Source organism: Chlorella variabilis (assembly GCF_000147415.1).
Source record: "Chlorella variabilis unplaced genomic scaffold CHLNCscaffold_4, whole genome shotgun sequence".
Taxonomy (NCBI): domain Eukaryota; kingdom Viridiplantae; phylum Chlorophyta; class Trebouxiophyceae; order Chlorellales; family Chlorellaceae; genus Chlorella; species Chlorella variabilis.
The window spans coordinates 748,959-770,974 of NW_005435084.1; the positions used below are offsets into that span (position 1 = coordinate 748,959).

Genomic DNA, 22,016 nt, shown 5'->3' on the forward strand with positions numbered 1-22,016 from the left:
GGGCAGCGAGGGGGCAAGTCAGCAAGGCAACAGCGGCATGTATGGAATGGCTGGATGGCGGGCTGTAGGCTGCTGCAAGAAGGACTGGGTTGAGTAGGGCAACAGCACAGCAAGAGGAGGGTCATCTTCCTCCCGGTTCATCGCCGCCACCCACCCATGTGAAGGGCCGCTCCCGAGATGTCCACCTCTACCTCCACCATCTGATCATCAGCCAGGCTGGCTGGAGCTGCACTGTTCTGAAGTCGCTCCACCCAAGCTAGCACAGCGCTGGATGGCGCAGCAGGTTCTTTGCTGGGCGGCGCCGCTTTGGGAGCAGCAGCAGAGGGCGGCGCCACTGCGGCTGCCGCTCGCCGCCGCCGCCGCCACACGTGCTGCACGTGCCTGCGCTGTGGCAGGGGCGCAGCCAGCAGATGCTGGCCATCGCGCCCATCGTGCGCCGCCCACCCTACAGTCGCAGGGCGGCCGTGCTGCACAAGCCCTCCCCTGCAGGGTTGAACCATGCTGCCTCCTACGGCGTCTCTATCGCTGTCATGCACCGTGGCATCGGCCGCATGTGAGGCGCCTTCTGTGTTAAAAGAGAGAAAGGCACAGAAAGTGTGCCAGCTCAGCGGTGGGTGGCGGCGGGTGGGTGGCAGGCCAATGTTGCATTGCCCTGGCCTGTGTCTCTCGGCCATGCATCTGCCCTCTTTACATCAGCAGGAACCAAGACATTCTGCGATCTTCAATGCATGATGGCTGGCTGCAGGCCAATGCATGTTCACACCCAGGCTGACATGGGCGACGCCGCCAGGCGAACAACGTGCAGCAGCAGATCATGCGGCGGGGACGCCAATCCGGTAGCAGCCGCAGATGTGGCTGGGCAGGCCGCCTTGCTGGAGCCGGCACCATGATACTGGCGGGGGCTGTTGCGAGCGCTGCGGTGGGCTGCCAGCAGCAGCGCGCGGGTGGCAGCCTTGAAGCGGTCAGGCCAGTTGTTGTGAGCGGAGGTGGTCCAGTCAAGTGCACCCCCCCGGGCCACAAACAGCAGCCTGCGATGTGCGGATAACAGAGCGGATCGTGCAGCCAGCCCAATCCACTGCGGAGCCTGCCCACTTGCAGGAGATTGCAGGCCAGGCCTGGATTGAAAGGGCCCCCTTCTGCCATAAACTGAAAGCATGCGCTGTCAACAGCTGCTGTTCTCACCTGTTCGGCAGGCGGCTGTTGGTGGGGTCCTCCACGAAATTGTCAAACTCCTCCATCACAGCATTGCCAGCCCGGCGCAGGAAGCGCGGGGGCGCCACCTGCTTGTAGACTGTGGGGCGGAAGCCGGCAGCCAGCAGCGCCTCGAGGATGCGCAGCGTTGAGTGCTCGCTCGTGTATGAGTAACGGGTGGTTATAAAACGGGTCTGCGGGTCCAGTGGGGATGGTTGTTGTGGTTCCTGGCTCAATTTCCCCCCCTGCAACAAATCAAGACGCACCTGATACGCACGAAGCGCCCTGTGGATCGCGCAGCTGTAGCTGGTGAGATAAAAGACGGTCGCCCCTGGCTGGGCAGTGTCCACTGCCGGTGTGCCGCACGCCAGCAGGACCTCCACTCCATCTGCTGAGTGAGAGTCCACGGCATGCAGCAGCGCCTCTGCAGTGAGAGGTGCACCCGCTTGGTGCAGCAGCTGCACTGCTGCGCGCACGTCCCTTGGGCTTGGGTCGGGGAAACCGACTGCCGCCTACAGCAGCCCCTGCTGATGCTGGTTCTCGACGGACAGGTCCAAGGGAAGCTGGCTGCTCAGCAGGGCCTGCAGTATGGCGACATGCCCTCCCCGGGCTGCAGCGTGCAGCGCTGAATGAAGGACATCAAGTTCTGCTGGTGGCAGATGGCTGTCGGCAGCAGCCAGCTGCCCCTGCAGGCTGCTCATCCCCTGCCTTGCCAGCGCCTCATGCCCTAGGTGCGCAGCAGCCAGCACCAGCTGCCCGGCTCGCTCGCTACTGCCCAGCTGGAGCGACCCGTCAGCGCGCTGCTGCTCCAGGCGGGCCAGCAGCGTGTCTGCCAAGCTGGTTTGGTCGGTGCGGGGGGCAGCAAAAGTAGGCCAGCCAGCTGCTGGGACCACTGCCGTTGCGCTGCAGGCAGTCCACGCCTTCCTCTTGCAGCAGCAGCCTAGCAATAGATGCTTTAGCACCGCCCATGAAGTCCATGCCAGTGCCAGAGATTGGGCTGATTGCTGTCTGCCCGTGGCTGCCGGCGCTGGGGTCCGCCCCTAGCTGCAGCAACTTCTGCGCCAACCATCGGTGCAACTCCCTGCAGCACATGGCCAGGCAAAGGCAAGCAGCTTGCACTGAATCAGGTTAAACTTGCCTAAGCCAAGCAAGCTTATCGCCGTGTTGAATTGCCGGAGTGTGCAGCCCACAAGGCGCAGCAGGTTGGCTGAATGCCGCAGGGCATGTTCCCACCTGGCAGCCAACGCTAGCGGCCTGTAGCCAGCTTGAAGGTGAGTGAAGGTGGGCTTAATTTGTGGCGAAGCCCTGCCACACATCTCACGCAGCGCTGCAGCGTCCTGATCATGTAAACCACATTCAATGGGCGTGTTGAGCGGTGCGCCTGCAGCCGCCAGGGCTGCTACGATGTCAGGCCGCCCCCAGCGGAACATCACAGCCAGGTGGGTGGTCGTGAGCCCGCAGGGCCCGGTGTGCTGCAGCTGATCTGCGCCGCTGCCCTCTAGCAGTCTGTCGGCCATGGACAAGTTGCCGGTCAGCAGTGCATCGGCCGTGGGCCTGGGCGCTGTCTGCGCCCTGGTGGCGACCATGGCGGCGGTGGTGGCGGTGGATGGCGGCTGGGTGGGCTGGTGAGGCGGGGGCTGTGCTGCTCTAGCTGCCCTCTGACAGCAGCGTCGTCCCAGGACTGCTGTGTCCCACGTGCGGTTGAGGGCAGTGGCGATGCCCGTGGAGGCGCAATACAGCTCTGTGCTGTCTGGCTCTGTGCATGCCAGCAAGGACGAGGAAGAGAGAGAGAGGCTGTGCGCACTTTTGCGTGATGAGGCTGGGTTTGGCTGCATTCTTTCTTTCAGTTTCAGGCACTTCACTGGGCGAGCCACACGGTGCTACCCCCTGCCTGCAACCTTGGATAGGCCAAGACCTGCCTTGGGCGGTTGCACACCTAGCGCTGGTGGCGGCGGTGGGTTGGTGTGTCCGCCGGCGACGCGCCGCGCCGCCATCCGGCATTCGACGGGCCCCTTGAGTTTACAGCCAATGCACGATGCACGAGGAGCAGGATCGCGATCAATGGATCACAAGCGCGCTCGCTGGCGACCGCAGCAAGTCTGCCAATGCGGCCAGGCAAGAACATGGACCGCTTGCACCGCCGCTCAACCCTGCCGCCGTGCCAGGCGCTGCACGTCCTTGAGCTCCTGCTGCAGCACAAACACGGTGCGGCTCAGCACCTGCCGCTCATACACCACCGCCTGCAGCGCATGGCGCCGCCGCTGCTGGCCGGCATCGGCGCTGCCGTCACCCGCACCGCCGCTTGCTGCTGCAGCAGACGCCTGATCCTGCAGCCGATCAAGCTCTGCTCTGTCGCCATCGAAGCTGCGGGGATAGGCTGCCAGCGCCGCCTTGCAAGCCGCCACGACGGCTTCGAGCGCCGCTGTCTGCAGCGCCGGCGGGATGTCGCCCTCCTCAAACAGCCGCCGTGCCAGCTGCTCGGCTTCCTGCCGGCTGCCAACGACCGCCGCCGAAAACGCCGTGTAGTGGACCAGCTCAAACGGCGCCGCCGCCATGCGCAGCGGGAACAGCTGGCTGGCGGCGAGGCCGTGCTGGCGCAGCGCTGCGGCCTTCCAGTTGCGGGCGGCATCGCCGGGGGCCAGCTCCAGCAGCAGGCGGCAGCCGTCGTGGGGGTTGCTGCCCAGGTCGGGGCAGAAGCCGTAGCTGCACGGCGGCAAAGGGGCGTGAGGCGGGGAGGGCCTCATGTTGAAGGTCTTCCATCAAGCTGCCAACATGCGCAGCTGTCCTCTGCATCTCGCCTGCGTCCCCCGCCCGCCTCCCTTCACACCCTCCCTCTCCACGTATGCCCCTCACCTCAGCAGCAGCTCGCCGCTGGTCTTCTGGCCGTAGCTGATGAGCAGCTGCTCGCCGGCACGGTACCGCCGCTCCGCCCGCAGTACCACCGCTGCCTCGGTGGCGCTCCAGTCCAGGAAGCTGGCGGCCGCGCAGTCGTGGTTCAGCAGGTCGGCCCAGGGCAGCAGCGCCTCCTGGTCTCCCAGCCCCGCCAGCCGCACCAGGCGCGACAGCAGCACGGCAAAGGCCCACTGCAGCTGGGCGCGGCCAAAGGCGCCATGCGCGGGGGCCCGCCCCTGGGCCTTTGCCGCCGCCAGCACCGCCTGCATCTCTGCCCAGGACGCCTCTGCCGCCGCCCGGATCTCCAGAGCGTCGGAATGCAGCTGGCTGCCGCACAGCCACTCCACCTCCTCCTCCGACCACTCCAGCACGCAGCCCGTGCGCTCTGGCAGCAGCCGCACATAGGGCCACCAGCCGCCGGCGCTGCCTGCGGCACGTTGCTCTGCCAGCCACAGGGCCAGCACGCTCCATGCGGGCAGCGGCTGCTCCTCCAGCAGCGGCCGCAGGCACGACTGCTCCAGCGCGGCTGCCGGAGTCAGCACGAGCTGCTGCGGAATGCTCAGCAGGCTCTCGCCCTTGCCGATGGGCTGCGCCGCCACCAGGCCGCGCCCGCTGCCAGGCGTCGCAGCGGCCGCAAGCTGCAGGGGTCACGAGGGAGGGCACCGCGGCATCTGAGTGCGCTACTCAGACACAGCGGGCGCCTGGGGCAACTGGTGGTCACTGTGGGTGGAGCCTACCTTTGGCGGGGGCAGGCCGCGCTCTATCAGCCACGCCTTGAGCTCCTCCCCTTCGGCATCTGTGGCTATTTCAGTGCTGCCGGCGCCACGCAGCAGGTCCAGCAAGCCCGCTTGCGCCGCCAGGCGGCAGCGGCAGCGGCGGTGGCGTGGCGCCCAGCCTGGCGCGGCTACCTGCTGCCGTTGCCTGGTGCCCGCGAGCCCCTTGACTGCTGCGGACGCCATGCTGCCTGCGGGAACCGCCGCCGCAACACGATGCGAGCTACAGGGTTGGTCAAGTAGGCTTCCGTTGGTGCTGTGGTGGAGATGTAGATGTTGTTGATGCCAACCGAGGGGGGCTGATCGCATTGGGGCGATCGGAAACCGCGGCAACGCAACACCCCAGATGTACTCCACCCAGGTACCTTCAAGCAGCTGGAACCGGTTAGAATCCGGCCTGTGGTGGCCACGAGAGTTACCCTGGCAATCAAGGGGTTGGTCTCTGCCCCGTGAGCACCTCCCTCCCTCTGCTAGGCACCAAAGAAATGGGGAGTCGAGAAGAACTGGAGGCGGAGGCTCTGCGCCTCTTTGCGGGTATTGGGCTGGCCGAGCAGACAGCGCAGTGAGTGCCGCTGCCCCCATGCCGCCCCATGCACCTTCAATGTTTGGCGAGCGGAGCCTCTGGCCGCCCCGGCACCTGCCCACAAGACTGAGGACCCCGCTGCAGGCAAGCCATTGTGAAGCCCAAGTTCCGCCAGGCGCTGGTCGATCTGATCAAGGAGGCGGGCGCCGCCGATGGCTGCCCCAAGCCGCAGGGCGCGCTGCTTTACACCACAGCCAGCAAGGTGAGCAGTAGGGTGTGAAGGGTTGCAAGGGTGGAGGGCAGTTGCTGAGCATAGCAGCGCTCCTGGCTCGGAGCTGCCACGCCACTGCCGGTGCCTCCTCTCCTGCCGCCGCTGCCACACCTTCATCTGGCACCACTGCCTGTGCCTGCGCCTGCCGTGCAGTACCCTGCCAATGCGCTGGTCCACCGGGGAGAGCTGCTGGCCTACATCAATGATGAACGCATCCGCTCCAACGCTCAGCTGGATGGGGCGCTGGAGTACCTGGGCAAGGTGCGCAGAGAGGCAGGCACCAGAAGGAGATGCAGGGCAGGCGTGCTTGCAGGATGCAGCCTGGGGTGCTGCCGCCTGCTGCGGCTTGGAGCGCCACGCTGCTGCTGCTGCTGCTGCTGCTGCTGCTGGCGTTGCTTGTGCACCGCATCTGCACACTGGGCGGCTGCTGCCGTTGCTGCCGCTCTGCCGCAGGTCGGCAGCGAGCCAATTGATGTGGCTAAGTTTGAGGAGGCTGCAGGAGTGGGAGTGGAGGTAGGGCCCGACCAGATCAAGGCCGCGGTGGCGGGCTGCGTCAAGGAGAATGAGGCGAAGCTCCAGGAGGAGCGGTGAGCAAGGGTGGGGCGGGGAGGAAGGGACCCTGCCTCCACAGCAACGTGCGCGCCTGTCGTTGCGCCGCTGCCGCTGCCTGCTGCAAGTCGTGCTGCTCACGGAGCAGTACATGCCGCGCCGTACTGCAGGTACCACTGCAACCTCAACATCCTGCTGGGCAAGCTGCGCGGCGGCGGCGGCATCATCAAGTGGGCTGACGTGGCTGCGCTCAAGGCGGAGCTGGAGGCGCAGGTGCATGGGCTGGTGTGTGTGTGTGTGTGTGTGTGTGTGTGTGTGTGTGTGTGCACGCGCTGATTGTTTGGTGGGGCGTTGTGACAGAGTGGTGAGAGTGGGGATGCTGGAGGGCCGCGAGAATGCAGGCCTGCTGCTCCGCGCCACCCGCCGCCTGTCGTCGTATGCTGCTGTGCCTGAGCTGCTGCCTCGCTGCACCTGCCCCGCAGGTGGAGGCGCTGCTGGGGCCCAAGACTAAGGCGGACCTTGTGAAGCCGGACAAGAAGAAGAAGCCCGCCAAGCCCGCCGCGGCGGCTGCGGCCGGCAAGGACGGGGCCAACGGCGCGACGTCTGCTGCTGCAGCAGCGGCCAAGAAGGCTGAGGAGGAGGCGTGGCGCACCGCGGACCCGTATGCCTTCCTGCCCAAGCCGCAGCAGAACAACATGGTGCATACCACAGTTCACTTCAGGTGGGGCGAGCGGGACAGGCAGGCAGGGTAGTGGTAATGGTTTACAGGCCAGGCAGGCAGAAGGACAGAAGGGTGTGTGCAGCGGGGGACATACCAGCGAGGAGGTTTTGGTGGTGGCACTACGTGCCAGCCCAACCCTGCTTCTGCTTCCCTCTGGCCTGTTGCTCCGTCGTGCAGCGACGGCCGCAAGATGAATGTGGCCAACACTCCCGAGCTGCTGGCGAAGCACCTTGAGGAGACGGGGGGCAAGGTGGTGACTCGGTTCCCGCCAGAGCCCAATGGCTACCTGCACATAGGCCACGCCAAGGTGGGGATGCCAGCAGCGCCTGCATCTGCTCCTGCTGGGGCGCGGTAGGATGGCGGACGGCCGCTTGCACAAGCGGACTTGTTTGCCCCGCTCACCTCGCCCACCTCCCGCCTCTTCACCCTGACCCCGCCCGCTCTTGCAGGCCATGTTTGTCGACTTTGGCATGGCTGTGCAGTACGGCGGCGTGTGCTACCTGCGGTTTGACGACACCAACCCGGAGGCCGAGAAGCAGGTGGACAAGGGGGCGTGTCCAGCGTCTGCGTCACTTGATGAACGTGCCTGCTGCGCTCCTGGCTGTGCTCCCTTCCACCACCGCCGCCACCACCACCTGACCCGTACTGCGCCGTACCACCTGGTACCGTACCACCTGGTACTGCACCGCAGGAGTACATTGACCACATCGAGGAGATTGTGAGCTGGCTGGGTTGGAAGCCGTGGAAAGTCACCTACTCCTCAGATTACTTTGACCAGGTGGGGGGCGAGGGTGGCAGCGGTATGTGGCAGGTGGTGAGGTGGAGGGTGATACCTTGCGGTGGTGGTGGTGTGGTGGGAGTGGTGCTGGTGCTGGTGTGTGCGTGGGTCGGGCAGGCTTGAGAAGAGGGGTTGCGTTGTATGGAGGTGGAACAGCGGAAGCGTCTGCTGCCTGCTTTGTGATTGGGATCCTAACGTTCACGTACTGCACATCGTAATTGGCTCCTTGCCCCAACTCCTCTCCCCTCCTGCAGCTGTATGCATTCGCGGTGCAGCTCATCAAGGGCGGCAATGCGTATGTGGACCACCAGACAGCAGAGGAGATCAAGGAGTGAGCCCCGGAGCTGCTTGGAGCACGGCTGGGCTGCTCTTGCCAGTAGCGTGTTGGGCAGGCAGACAATGTGTTTCGCCCCATCCGAATCATCCCATTTGCCCGCCTCCCAGCCCGCTCGCCCCTGCCCTGCCTGCCCTCCCGTGCAGCTACCGGGAGCGGCGGGAGCCCAGCCCCTGGCGCGACCGCCCCATAGCGGAGTCGCTGAAGCTGTTTGACGACATGCGGCGGGGGCTGGTGGATGAGGGCAAGGCCACGCTGCGCATGAAGGTGCGGGGGCCCACGGAAGCTGCCGGGGCAGGGATAGAAGGACGGGGCAGGTGCTGGGGCTGGGGCAGGCCCCTGGGGTGCCGCCTCCTTCGTCATTTCACCTCTCCTTTCGCCCCGACCCTGTTACTTCCTTCCTCTCCTGCCCAGATGGACCACAAGAACGAAAACTACAACATGTTTGACCTCATCGCCTACCGCATCAAGTTTGTGGAGCACCCGCATGCAGGTGGGGCTCCTCAAGGCCCAGTCCCGAGACCTTCAGCCGCTGCCCACGCCGACCCGCAGTGCACACCCCTGCACCGCCATGCACCGCTCGTGTACTGCCGTTTTCCTGCCCGCGCCGCTGCAGGCGACAAGTACTGTGTGTACCCCTCCTACGACTACACCCACTGCCTGGTGGATGCCCTGGAGAACATCACGCACTCCATGTGCACCCTGGAGTTTGAGTCGCGCCGGGCCTCCTATTACTGGCTGCTGGAGGTGGGACCAAGTGTGGGAGCAGGCGCCCGAGTGCTCTGAGGAACCGCGGCTGGCCTGGCAGCGCCGTGTGTGTGCAGGGCAGAGGGGAGCGGGCAGCGGGGCGTGCAGGGGCGGCGTGCGCAGGCAGGCATGAGGCCACCTGCCAGCGCCCCGCTGCCTGTTCGCCTCCCGCGCTGCTCCTCCACGCCCGCACACCTCGCCTGCGTTTCCCCCGCTCCTGCCCGCTGCGTCGAGCAGGTGCTGGGCACCTACAAGCCGCTGGTGTGGGAGTACAGCCGCCTGAACATCACCCACAACGTCATGTCCAAGCGCAAGCTCAACCGCCTGGTCACCGACCAGCATGTGCTGGGCTGGGACGACCCGCGGCTGCTGACGCTGGCGGGGCTGCGGCGGCGAGGCGTCACGCCGCAGGTGCGCCGCGGCGGCGACCCCAGATCCAAGCTGCCTGCCCCGTGCTGGCTGGGCGCGGGCTGGTGCAGGTTGCCTGGCATGGGGCGGGACGCCGGCTGTCTCCCTCCCCTCCACAACCACCTGCATTCACACGCCCCATGCCCCGCCTACCCTTTCTTCCCTGGTTCTTTCTCCTCCGCCCCAGGCCATCAACAACTTCTGCAAGGAGGTGGGCGTGACGCGCAGCGAGGGCGAAGTGCACCTGCACAAGCTGGACCACCACATCCGGGCCGAGCTGGACGCCACCAGCCGGCGGTCGCTGGCCGTGCTGCGCCCGCTGCGCCTCGTCATCGCCAACCTGCCGGACGCGCACTATCAGGAGGTGGAGGCCAAGGTGGGGCCTGGGGTGGCGTGTGTAGCGGGACAGGTGGTGGTGGCGTTGGGCGTGGCGGTGCTCTCGGGGGAGCGGGAGCTGCTGCCGTGGGCTGCAGCATGCGTTGTTGCTGTTCGGCAGGCAGCAGCGACCTTCGCGCTGCACAGTGCCAACGCTGCCCGGCCTGCCCTGCCCTGCCCCCGTGCAGTACTTCCCCGGGCGCGGCGAGGAAGGGTACAAGGTGCCCTTCACCAAGGTGGTCTACATAGAGGTGGGTGGCTTGGCTGGGCAGCCGCAGGGCCTGCTGGAAAGGGTCCGACGGCGGCCACGCCCAGGCGGTTGTGCTGGGCTGGCAGCTGACTGCCTCTCTGGCTGATGCGCCGCGCTGGCTTCTCCTACCCCTGACCCCTACGCTCTTGCCCGCCGTGCCCTGCCTCGTTCTCGGCCTCACTTGCCCCTGCCCTTGCGCCTGCCTTGCCCCTGCCTGCCCCAGGATACTGACTTCCGGGAGGCAGACAGCAAGGACTACTACGGCCTGGCACCTGGCAAGTCGGTGATGCTCAGGTGCGGGGTGTGGTGTGCCTCTCCTTGCGCGCATGGCTGACCTGGTGGGGCACCAGGATGGAGCCGCCACCCTGGGGCTGGTCGCCGTGTCGCCAGCCTGGAAAGGCTATGTGCCGCTCCTGCTTGGCATGTCTTGAGCGCTGGCTGCTGCTCAAGGGTACCGCCTGCGCTGCTGCTGTACCGCCTTGTGCAGGTACGCCTACCCCGTCACCTGCACCGGCTTCTCCAGGGACGCGTCTGGCAAGGTGGCAGAGGTGCAGGCCACCTACGACCCAGACTTCTCCACCAAGAAGCCGCCCAAGGGGGTGCTCAACTGGGTGGGGCAGCCGGCGGCGGGCGTGGAGCCGCCCACCTTTGAGGCGCGGCTGTACGACGTGCTGTTCAAGAGCCAGAACCCGGCGTCGCAGGTGGGCGTGGGCTGGTGGCGGCGGTGGTGGTGTGCGTGGTGATGGCGCGGCGGCAGACGGCTCTTGGGGCTGGGCTGCAGCAGGCAGCGCACGTGTGCAGGGCAGTTGTGTAGATTGGCGGCCTGCCTGTTGTGCTGCAGGAGGACTGGCTGGCTGACCTGAACCCCGAGTCGCTGGTGGTGGTCAAGGGCGCCTACGCCACGCCCGAGCTGGCAAAGGCGCAGCCTGGGGACAGGTGGGTGTGGGCTGGTGGAGGCTGGGATGTCTGGGGCTGCAGCGTGGCAGTGTACTGCTGAGGTGCGGGCTCGCAGCCTGCGTTTGGGTGGCTGATCCCTCACAGTGTGGCATCAGACGCACGTGTGCAAATCGTACCGCCTCCTTCTGGCGCCCAATCCGAGCTGCAGGTTCCAGCTAGAGCGGCTGGGATATTTCTGTGTAGACATCGACAGCTCACCGGGCGCGCTGGTGCTCAACCGCACCTGCACGCTCAAGGAGTCATTCCCCAAGCAGGCGGCGCCTAAGGGCGCCCGCAAGTGAGGCTGGTGGTGGCACGGGATCCCCGTCTGAGCCTGTAGCACGCATCCGCAGCTGCACTTCGAAGGAGGAGGAGGATTCCTGTACACTGCAGTATTCACAACCACCGCGCTCACAGAAATGAACTGCTCTTGCTGAATTCCTTTGCTCCCGTGCTTCACTTGTCCGCCCACGCTGCTGTCTTGCTTGCTCGCGCCGCGCGTGCCCCGCCGGTCGGCGGCGCCTGTAAGCCCAATTTTCAATTCGCTGACGGCAAGGACAGGTCGAGCAAGGCAATCAAGCCCATTCCCTGCCAGAACCTGCACAAGAGGGCTGGGGGTGGCTGTCGGCACCTGCCGCCACCTGCAGCTCCTTGCCGCGGCAGTGGATACCCCCACCAAGTGCGGCTTGCACTGCCAGGCCCGCCCTCCCCAGGGCGCCCGCAATTCTCATGTTGCGTGCCGAGCGATGTGGACGGCCATGTGTGCCTCCACTGGAATGTTAGGCTGCCTAGGACGGGGCAATGGCGGCGCACGCTGCGTGCGCTGCGAGTTTTGCCCACCTGCACTTCGTGGATGAGCCGCCCTGCGGGCCAGCTTTTCGTAGGATAGCTCATTCCTTCGTTGGTAGGAGATTTCACGGCTCCGCAGACCCAGTCTGGCAGGCGGTGCAGGGAGTGGAGAACGGCCAGCTGCAGGGCCCCGCCGGGAAGGCGGGCCAGGCCGGCAAGGGGCTGGCAGCAGCGGGTAGCCGCAGGTGAGGCGGTGCGGGGCGAGCTGTTGGGGTGCACCACGATCTCTTCAGCGACAAACGGCCATCGCCCGGTGGGGCCCCTGCTCACCCCGGGCCGCTTCCTCTGCCACAGGGCGCTGGGAGACATCGGCAACCTGGTCTCTGGGCTCAACCAGAAGGCCAGCCTTGCGGGGCCAAAAGAGGCGGAGGCCAAGGTGGGCACAGGCGGCGCGGGCGCCCCTTGGAACGCCTTCATTTTGTATTGTGGGACGGCTTGGCGGGGGCAGGGAGGCCCCGCCAACGGCAGGCATGCACAGCCTCCCGCAGCTGGCCGCAGCCTGGGGACCCACACTCTGCCCCTCTCCCCCCTCTGCTGCAGCGCCCCGGAGTGCTGACTCGTCGGGCGGCCGCACAGCTGGCCGCGGTCGGCCCAGCCCAGGTGCGGTAGGGTTCTTTAATGTGTGGTGGCATGGCTGTCACGGCGGGGAGCCCTGGCTGGTGCTGCCCTGCAGGCCTGCCCTGCCGGCCTGTCCTTGCCTTCATCCACCCCAACCCCTGCCGCAGGCCGCCAATCCCGGTAGCTATGGCGCAGCCAAGCCTCGCGGCGGCGGCCTGCGCCCCCGCGACGCCAACATGCCCGTCGTCAGCCAGCAGGCGCCGGCGGCGGAGAAGAAGCCCGCGCCCGCGGCGGGCCGCAGCATGTCCCAGCTGCTGCACGCGCGCAGCGAGGCCGCCATGAGCGGCGGCAAGGCAGCGGCCAGGCACAGCGCCGCCCCCGCCGCGCTGCCAGACATCGACTCGGTGCACGCCGCCGACCCGCTGCACGCCACCGAGTTTGTGGCAGACATCTTCTCGTACTACAAGAGGGTGGAGCCGCAGCTGCGCGTGGCGCCCGACTACATGACGCGCCAGGTGGGCTGCGGAGACTGCGTGGCTTGGGGGAAGCTGCGGGGCAGCAGCGCTGGCGTGCCAGGCGGCAGCCGGGACCGCCACCCAGCCGCTTTGCAGGGCGGGGCCTGCAGTAGCCTGCCATGCCTACCCACTCTCCTGTCTGACAGCCTCCCCTGCCCCTGCCTCCTGTCCTTGTGCCGCCCCGCAGACCGACATCAACGACAAGATGCGGGCCATCCTCGTCGACTGGCTGGTGGACGTGCACCTCAAGTTCAAGGTGGGGATGCCCCGCGGCCAGCCAGCCAGCGTGCTGCTGCTTGCTGCTGGGCTGGCCAGCTGTGTATGTCCACGAGGCCTGGGCCCAGCCCTGCGCCTTGCCTCTCTTCTGCTCGCCGCCCTGACCCTTGCCCTCCCCCTCTCTGCCCCCCTGCTCCGCCCCCGCAGCTGATGCCTGAGACGCTCTACCTCACCGTCAACCTCATCGACCGCTTCCTGGAGGCCAAGCAGGTGACGCGCAAGCACCTGCAGCTGGTGGGGGTGACCGCCATGCTGGTGGCGTCCAAGTACGAGGAGATCTGGGCGCCCGAGGTGCGCGACTTTGTCTACATCTCCGACCGCGCCTACACGCGCGACCAGATCCTCAACATGGAGAAGATCATGCTCAACTCGCTGCGCTTCAACCTCACCGTGCCCAGTGAGCCTGGCGTGGGGGTGGCGGGGTGGCTCAGGGGATGGGCTTTGAAGGGCGGGCAGGGGTGCTGCTGGGCTGGGCAAGCCCAGGGGGAGGGGTTTCGTGTGAACTCTGTGCTCACAATCTGCCCCATGCCACGCTGCCTCCCCTCCTCCCGCAGGCATCTACAACTTCCTGGGCCGCAACTTCAAGGCGGCGGGCGTGGCGGACAACAAGTGAGAGGGCGGGCCTGAGCTGTGCCGCGCCGTGCCGTGCTGCGCCTGCCGTGGTGTGCCGGCCGTGTCACACCAGCGGCACAGCCGCCGCTCGTGCGCGCCTGCCACGCGCACCGTGTGCCGAGCTGTGCGTGCGCGTGCGCGCTATGGTCTGGTGCAGGGAGGTGACCCAGCTGGCCACCTACCTTGTGGAGCTGTCCATGGTGGACTATACCACGCTGCAGGTGAGCGGGCAGGGGTGGAGCACCGTGGCGCCCCCCTGCCAGCCGCGCTGCCTGGCCTGCCCCAGCTGCCATGCTGCCCTGCACCCAGCCCTCCAACCCCCTCCTTCACCTCCCAGGCTCCTGCCTCACTCACCCACCCTGGCTGGATCCCCTCCTTGCAAAACGCAGTTCCCGTACTCCATGCTGGCCGCTGCGGCAGTCTACTCCGCGCAGCTGGCGGTGGGCGCCTCCGACCCCTTCTCCCACACCCTGTCCCGCCACTCCGGCTACACCCTGGACGCCATCAAGGACTGCTCCCTGCACCTGGGCGCCCTGTGGCGCAAGGCAGCCAACTCCTCGCTCACCGCAGTGCATAAGAAGGTGCGGCGACCCCGTGTTCCGATAACCTGGTGGCTTCTGGGCTGGGCGAGAGGGCTGCATTGTCGCGGCAGCAAAGTGGGCGTGCATGCTTCGTCACCCCATGCACACTTGCCGGCGGCCGCGGCCGTTGCGACTGAGTGTCTGCTCCCCTCCCCGTGTTCCAAGCCTGCAGTACTCTAGGGTGGAGCTGAACAAGGTGGCCCTTAACTACGAGGTGCCTGCCGAGCTGTTGGCGGCACAGTGAGCGGGCTGCACGGCGGCGCAACACCCCCCCGCCGGACCGCGGGCTGCCTTGCCCGCACAGCCAGCGGGTGGCGGACGCGCTGCCCTCCCAGCAGCTTGTATCAGCTTCTTCCAGAGAGATTTGCAGCACTCCATGCAGGCCCCACCCCTAGGCAGGCTTGACAAATCACACAAGGTTAGCTAGCTCAGAGATCACCACACGACACGAACCCCATTTAGCTAATAGGTATTCCGCGCTTGTACCCTCCCCAATTTATCCTGGCCTCCTCCCCCTTGGCCCTCTCTTTTCATTGCTCTCTTGCTCCCACAGCTCCCCACCTTTTCCCCGCTGTGCTGACCGCGCAGCAACTGCGCTCCCCGCCGGCACCGGCGCGCCTGGAACAGGCACTCGCCGCCGACCCGCAGCAACTGCGGCGCTGCCTCCCCCTCGCTCTGGCCCGGGAGCAGACTGGTTTTGACGCCGCGCCGAAGGCGCCTGGCCCCTCTCTTCCCTGACACCCAGGCTGTAACACCTGACCCTGATGGAGGAAAGGAGACACGGGAGGCGCAAGTGCTGCTGGCTGACGGGCGCAGGCCGTGGGCGCAGGCCTGCTTACATGTGTGCAACGGTTACAAGTGCCCAGGCTGGCATCATCCTGGCTGTGCTGCTGCGCTGCTGCCGCCGCCGCTGCTGCCCAGGCCGCAGAAGATGCGGCGTGCATTGGCGCACGTCGCGGCCGCCACCTCCTCCTCGGCCCTGCCCAGCGCCGCCGCCACCAGCTGCAGCGTCCAGCGCAGCACGCAGGGGCGGTTGAGCTGGTGCAGGCCGGCCTCCCTGAGCTGCTGTGGCAGGTGCTGGAGCGAGGGCAGCGCCTCCAGCCAAGCTGGCGACAGCTGCAGCACACCGTCTGGGCTGTCGCTCTCCAGCAGCAGGCGGTCCAGCGGCACTGCCCGCACCTGCAGGCAGGGCAGGCAGGTGTGGCAGGACGTCATGCACTCACTCAGTTGCTGGCGCCGGCAGGCACCCAGCGCCTGAGACGGTGTGGCCTCTGCTGCTGCATGCCTCGGCTGTGCTGGGCTCTACAAGCGGGTGTCCTGACCAGACCCACCACCACCACCACCACTACACACACAGACACGGCAGCAGCCAGGTGCACTCATCAGGTGCACTCACCATGGGCAGCGACTTGTGCGGCGGCACCCGTGCCAGGTGGCCCGACAGCGACACGTAGACGTTGCCCAGCTGCAGCAGGGCTGCCGTCATCTCGGCGGCGCCCGTCCAGGAGTGCAGCACCACCGGCACGCTGGTTCCCAGCCGCCTCAGGGCGTCGTGCACCGCGCCAAATGCCCGCATGCAATGGATCTGCGGGGTGGGTTGTGGTAGGGCGGGGCAGGGCAGGGAGGGGGTGGAGACGACAGGGGAGGCCTCTGGATGGCTGTACGGCAGTAGGCACCCGGTTGCAGGGTGCCGCGACAGGACTCACCGACACGGGGCGCTGCAGCTCCTGCGCCAGCTGCAGCTGCTGCTCAAATGCCTCCACCTGCAGCTGCCAGTCGGCCTCCGCCCGCGGCCCTCTGTCCAGCCCACACTGCGCAGCAGGCCGGCCGGCAGTTGGGCAGGCCCGAGCGCTGGGTACCGCAGCTCCAGACGTTGCAATGTGTTGATGGCTTGGTGCTGACACAATTCAGCAGCATCAGCGGCGATGAAGTCACTTCAGCGGCATTGCAGCTGGCCAGGCAGCACTGGCCAAACGCGGGGGAGCCCTGCCCATGGCGCCGATGCCGCTGCCAGCTCTCCTCCCAGACCCACCTCTCCCAGGCCGGCCTGCGGGTGCGTCTCTAGGAACCTCCGCAGCTGCTCCAGCCAGTCGGGACTGCGCCTCGGCACCCACCATGGGTGCAGGCCAAAGTTGGGCACAACGGCGGGGTGTGCCGCCGCCGCCGCCGCCACCGCCTGCCAGTCGTCCTGCCAGCATCCGTTACAGGCCACCTGCTGCACCCCGTTGGCGGCTGCCTCCTGCAGCACCTCATCCAAACTGCCTGGGAGACGGTCGTCTTGGAGGTGGCAGTGAGCATCGAACAGAAGAGGGAGGCCCTGTCGCTCCATGCCCTGTGCCTCTCACGCCGTTTACCGAGCACTGCTGTATGTCGTGATCAACCTGCAAGAGGCAATTGGCTCTCCAAGGGGTTCTGTTTTGTGGCGAGCAATCATCCAGGCTGGCGTCGGCCGCCTCCATTGCCCAACACTGCATTATCGGTCATTGCGGCCTTGCATCACTTCCTGGCTGCCAGCTGAGGGTTTCTGTGGCTCAGCAGGCTCCCGTGCCCTGCCAAGCTTGTGTTTCGGCTCCCGCGAGCCGCAGGGCCGGTCTTGCATTGCCATTGCGCCCGGCTGCATTCCTGGTTGCAGCTAGCGCGGCCCACCCCGCAGCAAGCAGCCAAATGATGCACGCCGCCCGCTGTGCGGGCCCACTGGCGCAGCCCTTTGGGCCCACCAGCAGCAGCCAGCGGCCGCAGACAGGCGCAGCATGTAGACAGCTCGAAGCTGGGGCCGGCAGCAGCGCGCTGCGCCCCGGCGGCAGGCGGCCGCTGGCGGTGGAGTGCAAGAAGCGGCAGCAGCAACGCGCGCAGCAGGCGGCGGCCAAAGCTCGCGAGCAGCAGGTCACCAGCAGCAGCAGCAGCAGCAGCAACAGCCTCCAGAGCAGCACCAGCCTGGCGCCGCCCATGAGCTACACGCTCGGCGGCCCCGGCACCAGCCAGCAGCTCGACCTCGGCAACATCGAGAAGCTGGAGGTCCGCGGCAACGAGCTGGTGCTGACGATGCGGGAGCCGCCGGGGGCAGACGGTGGCGGCGCTGCGGGCCCCCCTTCCCATGATGTGGACGAGGTGCTGGCCACGGTGCGTGGTTTGTGCTGGGCGCTGGGCCCTCGCCTGCCGTGGGGGTCGTGGGTCGAGCCCAGCTCCCGCCTCGTCCCCGTGCGGCTTCCTGGCCCAGCATCCTGTGCACCTGCCGTGCCTTTCCTTGCACCATCCTGCCCCGGCCGCCCCCCCCAAGGACGACACCTGTGAGGCTGTTTCTGATCTTCCTGATTAGACCCAACCCAAAACGACTTCTCCTTCTTCGCGAGGGGCGGGCGCCCGGCATGGCTTTCTTTCCTCCCCCTGCCTTTCCTCCTCCTGCCCCTGCATCGCCACGCACGCGCATTTGGCGCGGGCACCGGCTGCCGGCCGGCCGCGCGCCTGGCCCTGCTGCCACCGCTGCGCCGTGGTGCCCGCCCCGACCAGGGCCCATGTCGCCCCAGCCGCCGCTGCCGGCACGTGCCCACCGGCCCGCCGCGCGCGCGCCTGCCTGCCTGCCTGCCTGCAGCGGCAGGAGGACGTGATGGATGCGGTGGTCAAGATCTACTGCACCCACACCGAGCCCAACTACTCGCTGCCCTGGCAGCGCAAGCGCCAGTACTCCTCCACCTCCTCGGGCTTTGTGGTGGCGGGCGAGGCGGGGCAGCGCTACCTGCTCACCAACGCGCACAGCGTGGAGCACTACAGCCAGACCAAGGTGAAGCGACGGGGGGACGACCGCAAGTGGCTGGCCACCGTGCTGGCCATCGGCACAGAGTGCGACGTCGCGCTGCTCACGGGTGCGCCCGCCGCTCGACGCAGCCGCCCGCCGCGCCCCGCCCGCGTGGCAGCCTGGCCACCCATGGCTGGCGGCCCATTTCCGCTGCCGCTGCGGCTGGTGCCGGGCAGGCGGGCATGCTCCTCTCGCCCGCTGCCGCTGCTCCTCTCGCCTGCTGCGCCTGCGCACACCCTCTCGGCAGCCACCCACCCCTGCCCCCTCCTCCCTCCTCCCTCCTCCCTCCCTGCAGTGGATGACGAGGAGTTCTGGCAGGGCGTGCAGCCGCTGCGCTTCGGCCCGCTGCCCAACCTGCAAGAGTCGGTGTATGTGGTGGGGTATCCCATCGGTGGAGACACGGTGAGGCGGCGGCCGAGCTGCCCGCGCCGTGCTGCACCTGCGCATGCGCATGCACTCCGCCTGGACGGGCGGGGCGCCGAGCCGTTTGCTGCCGTGCCCGCGCCCCCCACCCCCCTGCCTACCTGCCTGCCTACCTGCCTGCCTGCCTGCCTGCCTGCCTGCCTGCCAACCTTCCTGCCTGCCTGCCTCCCCCACACGCAGATCTCTGTCACATCTGGCGTGGTGTCCCGCATCGAGGTGACAGCCTATGCGCACGGCGCCACCGAGCTGCTGGGCGTGCAGATCGACGCCGCCATCAACAGCGGCAACAGCGGAGGGTGAGCCCGGCCAGGCGCCCGCGGGCTCAGGCCCCGTCGCCGGCGGGGCCTCACTGGCGCGCCCGCGCCGCGCCGCGCGGCTGCTGGCGCCGCTGCCGGCGCGTCTCCCCGCCTCGCCCGCTCCCTGCCTCGCCCCGCCAGGAAACATGCTTCCGCCTGCCTGCCTGCCTGCCCGCCTCCCTCCCGCTCCCGCTCCCGCAGCCCCGTGTTCAACGAACTGGGCGAGGTGGTGGGCATCGCCTTCCAGTCCTATGCCGGGTCGGACGCCGAGAACATCGGCTACGTCATCCCCACCCCCGTCATCAACCACTTCCTGGACGACTACGAGCGCAATGGCACCTTCACCGGCTTCCCCGCGCTGGGCGTGCAGTGGCAGCGCATGGAGTCGGCGGCGCTCAGGTGAGGCCGTAGCGAGGTCATAGGTTTTGTGCTGTTTAAGGTTCGGATGTGTTGAGGACCTCCTGGTGTGAGATTGGGTGCCGGGGGCGCCGAGCGCTGGGGGCTGGGCGGCGGGTGGGAGAGTGTCTGAGGTCGGCAGCTGAGCCGCGCCTGCCTGCTGCCGCAGCGAGGCAGCCCGCTGTGGCTGCCCCCGGCCTCTTCCTTTCTTCCTTGTGGTGGACTGCCCGACAGCTCTACCTGCCCAGCACCCCAGTCTGCGCACCACGCCACCCGCCAGCTCCCGCGCCTGCCCCCGCCTCCTCGCCCCCGCAGGAAGCACTTCAACATGTCTGAAGAGCAGAAGGGCGTGCTGGTGCGCAGCGTGCAGCCCATCAGCCACGCCCACGGCCAGCTGTTCCCCGGGGACGTGCTGCTGGCGTTTGATGGAGTGGAGGTGGCCTCTGGTGGGTGCGGGCCGCCGGTGCAGCACAGCGCGACAGCCGCCTCCCCGCCCCATCCGTCTGCTTGCTGCCTGTCGGGCCGGCGACACGCCTCTGCGGCCCATCTTGCCTTGCCCAGCTTCCCCGACCACCACGCTCACCCGCCCGCCCCACCCCCAACCTGCATCCCCGCCCTCGCAGACGGCACCGTGCCCTTCCTGAGCGGCGAGCGCATCGCCTTCTCCTACCTCACCTCACAGAAGTTCACTGGAGACCTCGCCACCCTGGACATCCTGCGGGAGGGCAAGCCCATGCGCCTTCAGATCAAGGTGAGAGCCGCGGGCGCCTGCTGAGGCCTGCAGGGGCCGGGGCGGCGGAGAGCACGTCGCGGGGTGCAGCGGCATGCCCACCTGCCGCCTGCCTGCCCGGCTGCCGGCTGGCGGATGCCTGGCGGTCGGGCGGCGTTGGCACGGCAGCCGGCTCGCTGACGCCGCCCGCCTCACCTTGGCTGCCATGCCGCCGCCCACACCTCCCTGGCTCCCCGCCCTACTCACCCTCTGCCCCCTCTTTCTTTTCCTGGCTTCCACGGCCCCGCCTGCTGCAGCTCATGCGCCCCAACTCGCTAGTGCAGCACCACCTAGGCGGCCGAGACCCCTCGTACCTTGTGGTGGCTGGCATCGTCTTCACCGTCGTCACAGGTGCGCCCGCATGCAGCCAACTTGGCCCCCAACACCGGCTGCCGGGCCACGCCGCTGCCACCTCCTGGGAGAGCCCTTCTTCCGGTTGCCGCTTGTCGAATGGCCCGGCCCGGCACCGACCCACCGGCCCCGCTGCCCGTTCCGCTGCCCGCCCCGCTGTCCCGCCGCCGCAGAGCCCTACCTGGAGAGCGAGTATGGGGCGGAGTATGGGAGGGAGGCGCCCATCAAGCTGCTGGACAAGCTACTGCACGCGTGGAAGGACGAGCCAGACCAGGAGGTGGGCGGGAGGCCGGGGCGCTGGGTGCCTGCCTTCACAGCTCTGCGCCGGCCGCGTGGTCAGCCTCTCCACCCGATGCTCGGCCTCATGACGGGCCCTGCCCCCCCCTTCCCTGCCCTGCTGTTTCCTGCACAACCGCCCCGGAATCTGACAACAACGCCTGCCTGCCTGCCTGCCTGGCCCCCCAACCCTGCTCTACCCAGGTGGTGGTGATCAGCCAGGTGCTGGCCTGCAACGCCACGCTGGGGTACGAGGAGGTGTTCAACACGCAGGTGGGTGTGTGGGGCTGTGGAGCCTGGTTCTCTTTGCACTTTGAATAAGCCTGCTGAATAATCCTGTGCACGTTTGCCGCAAACGCTCCTACCTGGGGCTGCTGCACGGGCGCACGGCCATGGTGCCGCCTGGCCCTGCCCAGCCGGCGAATGCTGCCTGTCCGTCTTCTGCCTGGCTCATGCTGCAACTTTATGCTGCTTGCCTGTTACTGACCACTCTGGCATGGGAGGGCACGGGATGACGAATTGCACTGATTTGAGCAGCCGGGGCGCCGATCAAACGCCCCGCTGCACACCCTGAAACATCAAGCAGCTCGAACGCTTGGCTTCTGACCGTCTCCTCTCTTGCACACATGCATCCATTGCGGGCGTGCACCTCCACCTTCGGCCTACTGTCATCCTGGTGCCTGACGCCCACTGCGTGTTGCCCTCCCCGCTCCCGGCAGGTGCACAAGTTCAACGGCACGCCTGTGCGCAACCTGAAGCACCTCACTGAGATGGTGCTGACCTGCAAGGAGCAGCACATGCGGTTTGATGTGGACTATTCGGTGAGTTTGCTGTGCTGCATGTACTGCCTGTACCGCCTGGAGGCGGCCACGGTACTGCCGGCCGCCTGTGCCTGGTGCCTGCTTGCTTGCCCCAGCTGGCGGGCAGGCGCTTGGGGTCCCGTGCGTGCATTTGTGTGCTGCCTGCTGGCGCCCCAACTTGGATCCTCCTCTGGTGCGCTGCTGCAGGAGGTGATTGTAATTGACACAGCGGTGGCCAACGAGGCGACCGAGGAGATTCTGCGGCTGCACTCCATCCCTGCCATGGGCTCCAAAGACCTGCAGGAAGTGCTGGCGAGTGGCGGCGCGGCTGTGGCTGCCGCCGCGCCGGCAGCAGATGGCGCGCAGGCTGCGGGGCCCGCGGCGGTGCAGCAGGAGGCGGCAGTGGTTGCAGATGCGGCGCCCGTTGCGGCAGAGGCGGCGCTCGCGGCGGCAGAGGCGGCGCCCGCAGCGGCAGAGGCAGCGCCGGCGGCGGCAGAGCCCGAGGCAGCAGTGCCCGTGCAGCCAGCGCAATAGAGGCCCTCTCTGCTGTGTCTGCGTGGTAGCACCCTAGCACCTAGCATCTGCTGCCCTTGAGCCACCATCTCCCTGCACTTCTTTCTCTCCCTGCGGCCTCCCTCACGCAATTTTGCCAGCTCGGTGCTCTTGTTGCCGCTCCCCGCCCGTGCCCTTCATCTCAGCGTGTTCCTCTGGCCCGGGCTGCCCTACATTCTTCCCATTCTTACTAGCAAAATTCATCATAATGTAAATCAGGC

The 22,016-nt window shown here is 67.4% G+C and overlaps 5 protein-coding genes across 5 annotated transcripts; 3 read left to right on the plus strand and 2 right to left on the minus strand.

Annotated features, from left to right (window-relative positions):
* Nucleotides 1–3,335: 3,335 nt before the first annotated feature.
* CHLNCDRAFT_142047 (hypothetical protein) lies at nt 3,336–5,042 on the minus strand (the record flags this gene model as incomplete). The annotated part of the gene is made up of 3 exons (XM_005850237.1): nt 3,336–3,894; nt 4,045–4,721; nt 4,821–5,042. The coding sequence occupies 3 exons, from the start codon at nt 5,040–5,042 to the stop codon at nt 3,336–3,338; spliced, it is 1,458 nt and encodes a 485-aa protein (XP_005850299.1).
* A 242-nt stretch (nt 5,043–5,284) lies between these two features.
* On the plus strand, nt 5,285–11,287 carry CHLNCDRAFT_30027 (hypothetical protein). Its single transcript, XM_005849984.1, has 20 exons — nt 5,285–5,418; nt 5,524–5,641; nt 5,804–5,911; nt 6,104–6,237; nt 6,370–6,472; nt 6,682–6,920; nt 7,098–7,227; nt 7,370–7,459; nt 7,612–7,698; nt 7,953–8,029; nt 8,179–8,299; nt 8,447–8,525; nt 8,649–8,779; nt 9,017–9,190; nt 9,375–9,596; nt 9,772–9,813; nt 10,036–10,106; nt 10,300–10,513; nt 10,654–10,748; nt 10,918–11,287. Exons 1-20 carry the CDS (start codon nt 5,342–5,344, stop codon nt 11,048–11,050), a joined length of 2,445 nt encoding a protein of 814 aa, XP_005850046.1. The 5' UTR covers nt 5,285–5,341; the 3' UTR covers nt 11,051–11,287.
* Nucleotides 11,288–12,547: 1,260 nt separating this feature from the next.
* CHLNCDRAFT_10568 (hypothetical protein) lies at nt 12,548–14,139 on the plus strand (the record flags this gene model as incomplete). Its single annotated transcript, XM_005849985.1, has 6 exons — nt 12,548–12,670; nt 12,858–12,926; nt 13,094–13,343; nt 13,501–13,555; nt 13,716–13,779; nt 13,948–14,139. Coding segments are annotated over 6 exons (753 nt in total), but the record flags the coding sequence as incomplete, so codon positions are not given.
* Nucleotides 14,140–15,012: 873 nt separating this feature from the next.
* CHLNCDRAFT_142049 (hypothetical protein) lies at nt 15,013–16,468 on the minus strand (the record flags this gene model as incomplete). The annotated part of the gene is made up of 4 exons (XM_005850238.1): nt 15,013–15,318; nt 15,536–15,724; nt 15,846–15,950; nt 16,172–16,468. The coding sequence occupies 4 exons, from the start codon at nt 16,466–16,468 to the stop codon at nt 15,013–15,015; spliced, it is 897 nt and encodes a 298-aa protein (XP_005850300.1).
* Nucleotides 16,469–16,951: 483 nt separating this feature from the next.
* CHLNCDRAFT_34342 (hypothetical protein) lies at nt 16,952–21,989 on the plus strand. The gene is made up of 12 exons (XM_005849986.1): nt 16,952–17,259; nt 17,729–17,999; nt 18,228–18,334; nt 18,536–18,651; nt 18,853–19,050; nt 19,363–19,493; nt 19,671–19,798; nt 20,074–20,167; nt 20,341–20,444; nt 20,648–20,716; nt 21,163–21,264; nt 21,451–21,989. The coding sequence occupies exons 1-12, from the start codon at nt 17,086–17,088 to the stop codon at nt 21,775–21,777; spliced, it is 1,821 nt and encodes a 606-aa protein (XP_005850048.1). The 5' UTR covers nt 16,952–17,085; the 3' UTR covers nt 21,778–21,989.
* Nucleotides 21,990–22,016: the final 27 nt, after the last annotated feature.

Excerpts from the sequence above, each read along its gene's own strand:
- CHLNCDRAFT_34342 (XM_005849986.1), top strand. The coding sequence starts at position 17,086 with ATGAGCTACACGCTCGGCGGCCCCGGCACCAGCCAGCAGCTCGACCTC. Across the intron at positions 20,445-20,647 it reads AGGACGAGCCAGACCAGGAG|GTGGTGGTGATCAGCCAGGT; the intron begins GTGGGCGGGAGG and ends TGCTCTACCCAG. Across the intron at positions 21,265-21,450 it reads GGTTTGATGTGGACTATTCG|GAGGTGATTGTAATTGACAC; the intron begins GTGAGTTTGCTG and ends GCGCTGCTGCAG.
- CHLNCDRAFT_30027 (XM_005849984.1), top strand. The coding sequence starts at position 5,342 with ATGGGGAGTCGAGAAGAACTGGAGGCGGAGGCTCTGCGCCTCTTTGCG. Across the intron at positions 6,921-7,097 it reads CATACCACAGTTCACTTCAG|CGACGGCCGCAAGATGAATG; the intron begins GTGGGGCGAGCG and ends TCCGTCGTGCAG. Across the intron at positions 9,191-9,374 it reads GGCGAGGCGTCACGCCGCAG|GCCATCAACAACTTCTGCAA; the intron begins GTGCGCCGCGGC and ends CCTCCGCCCCAG.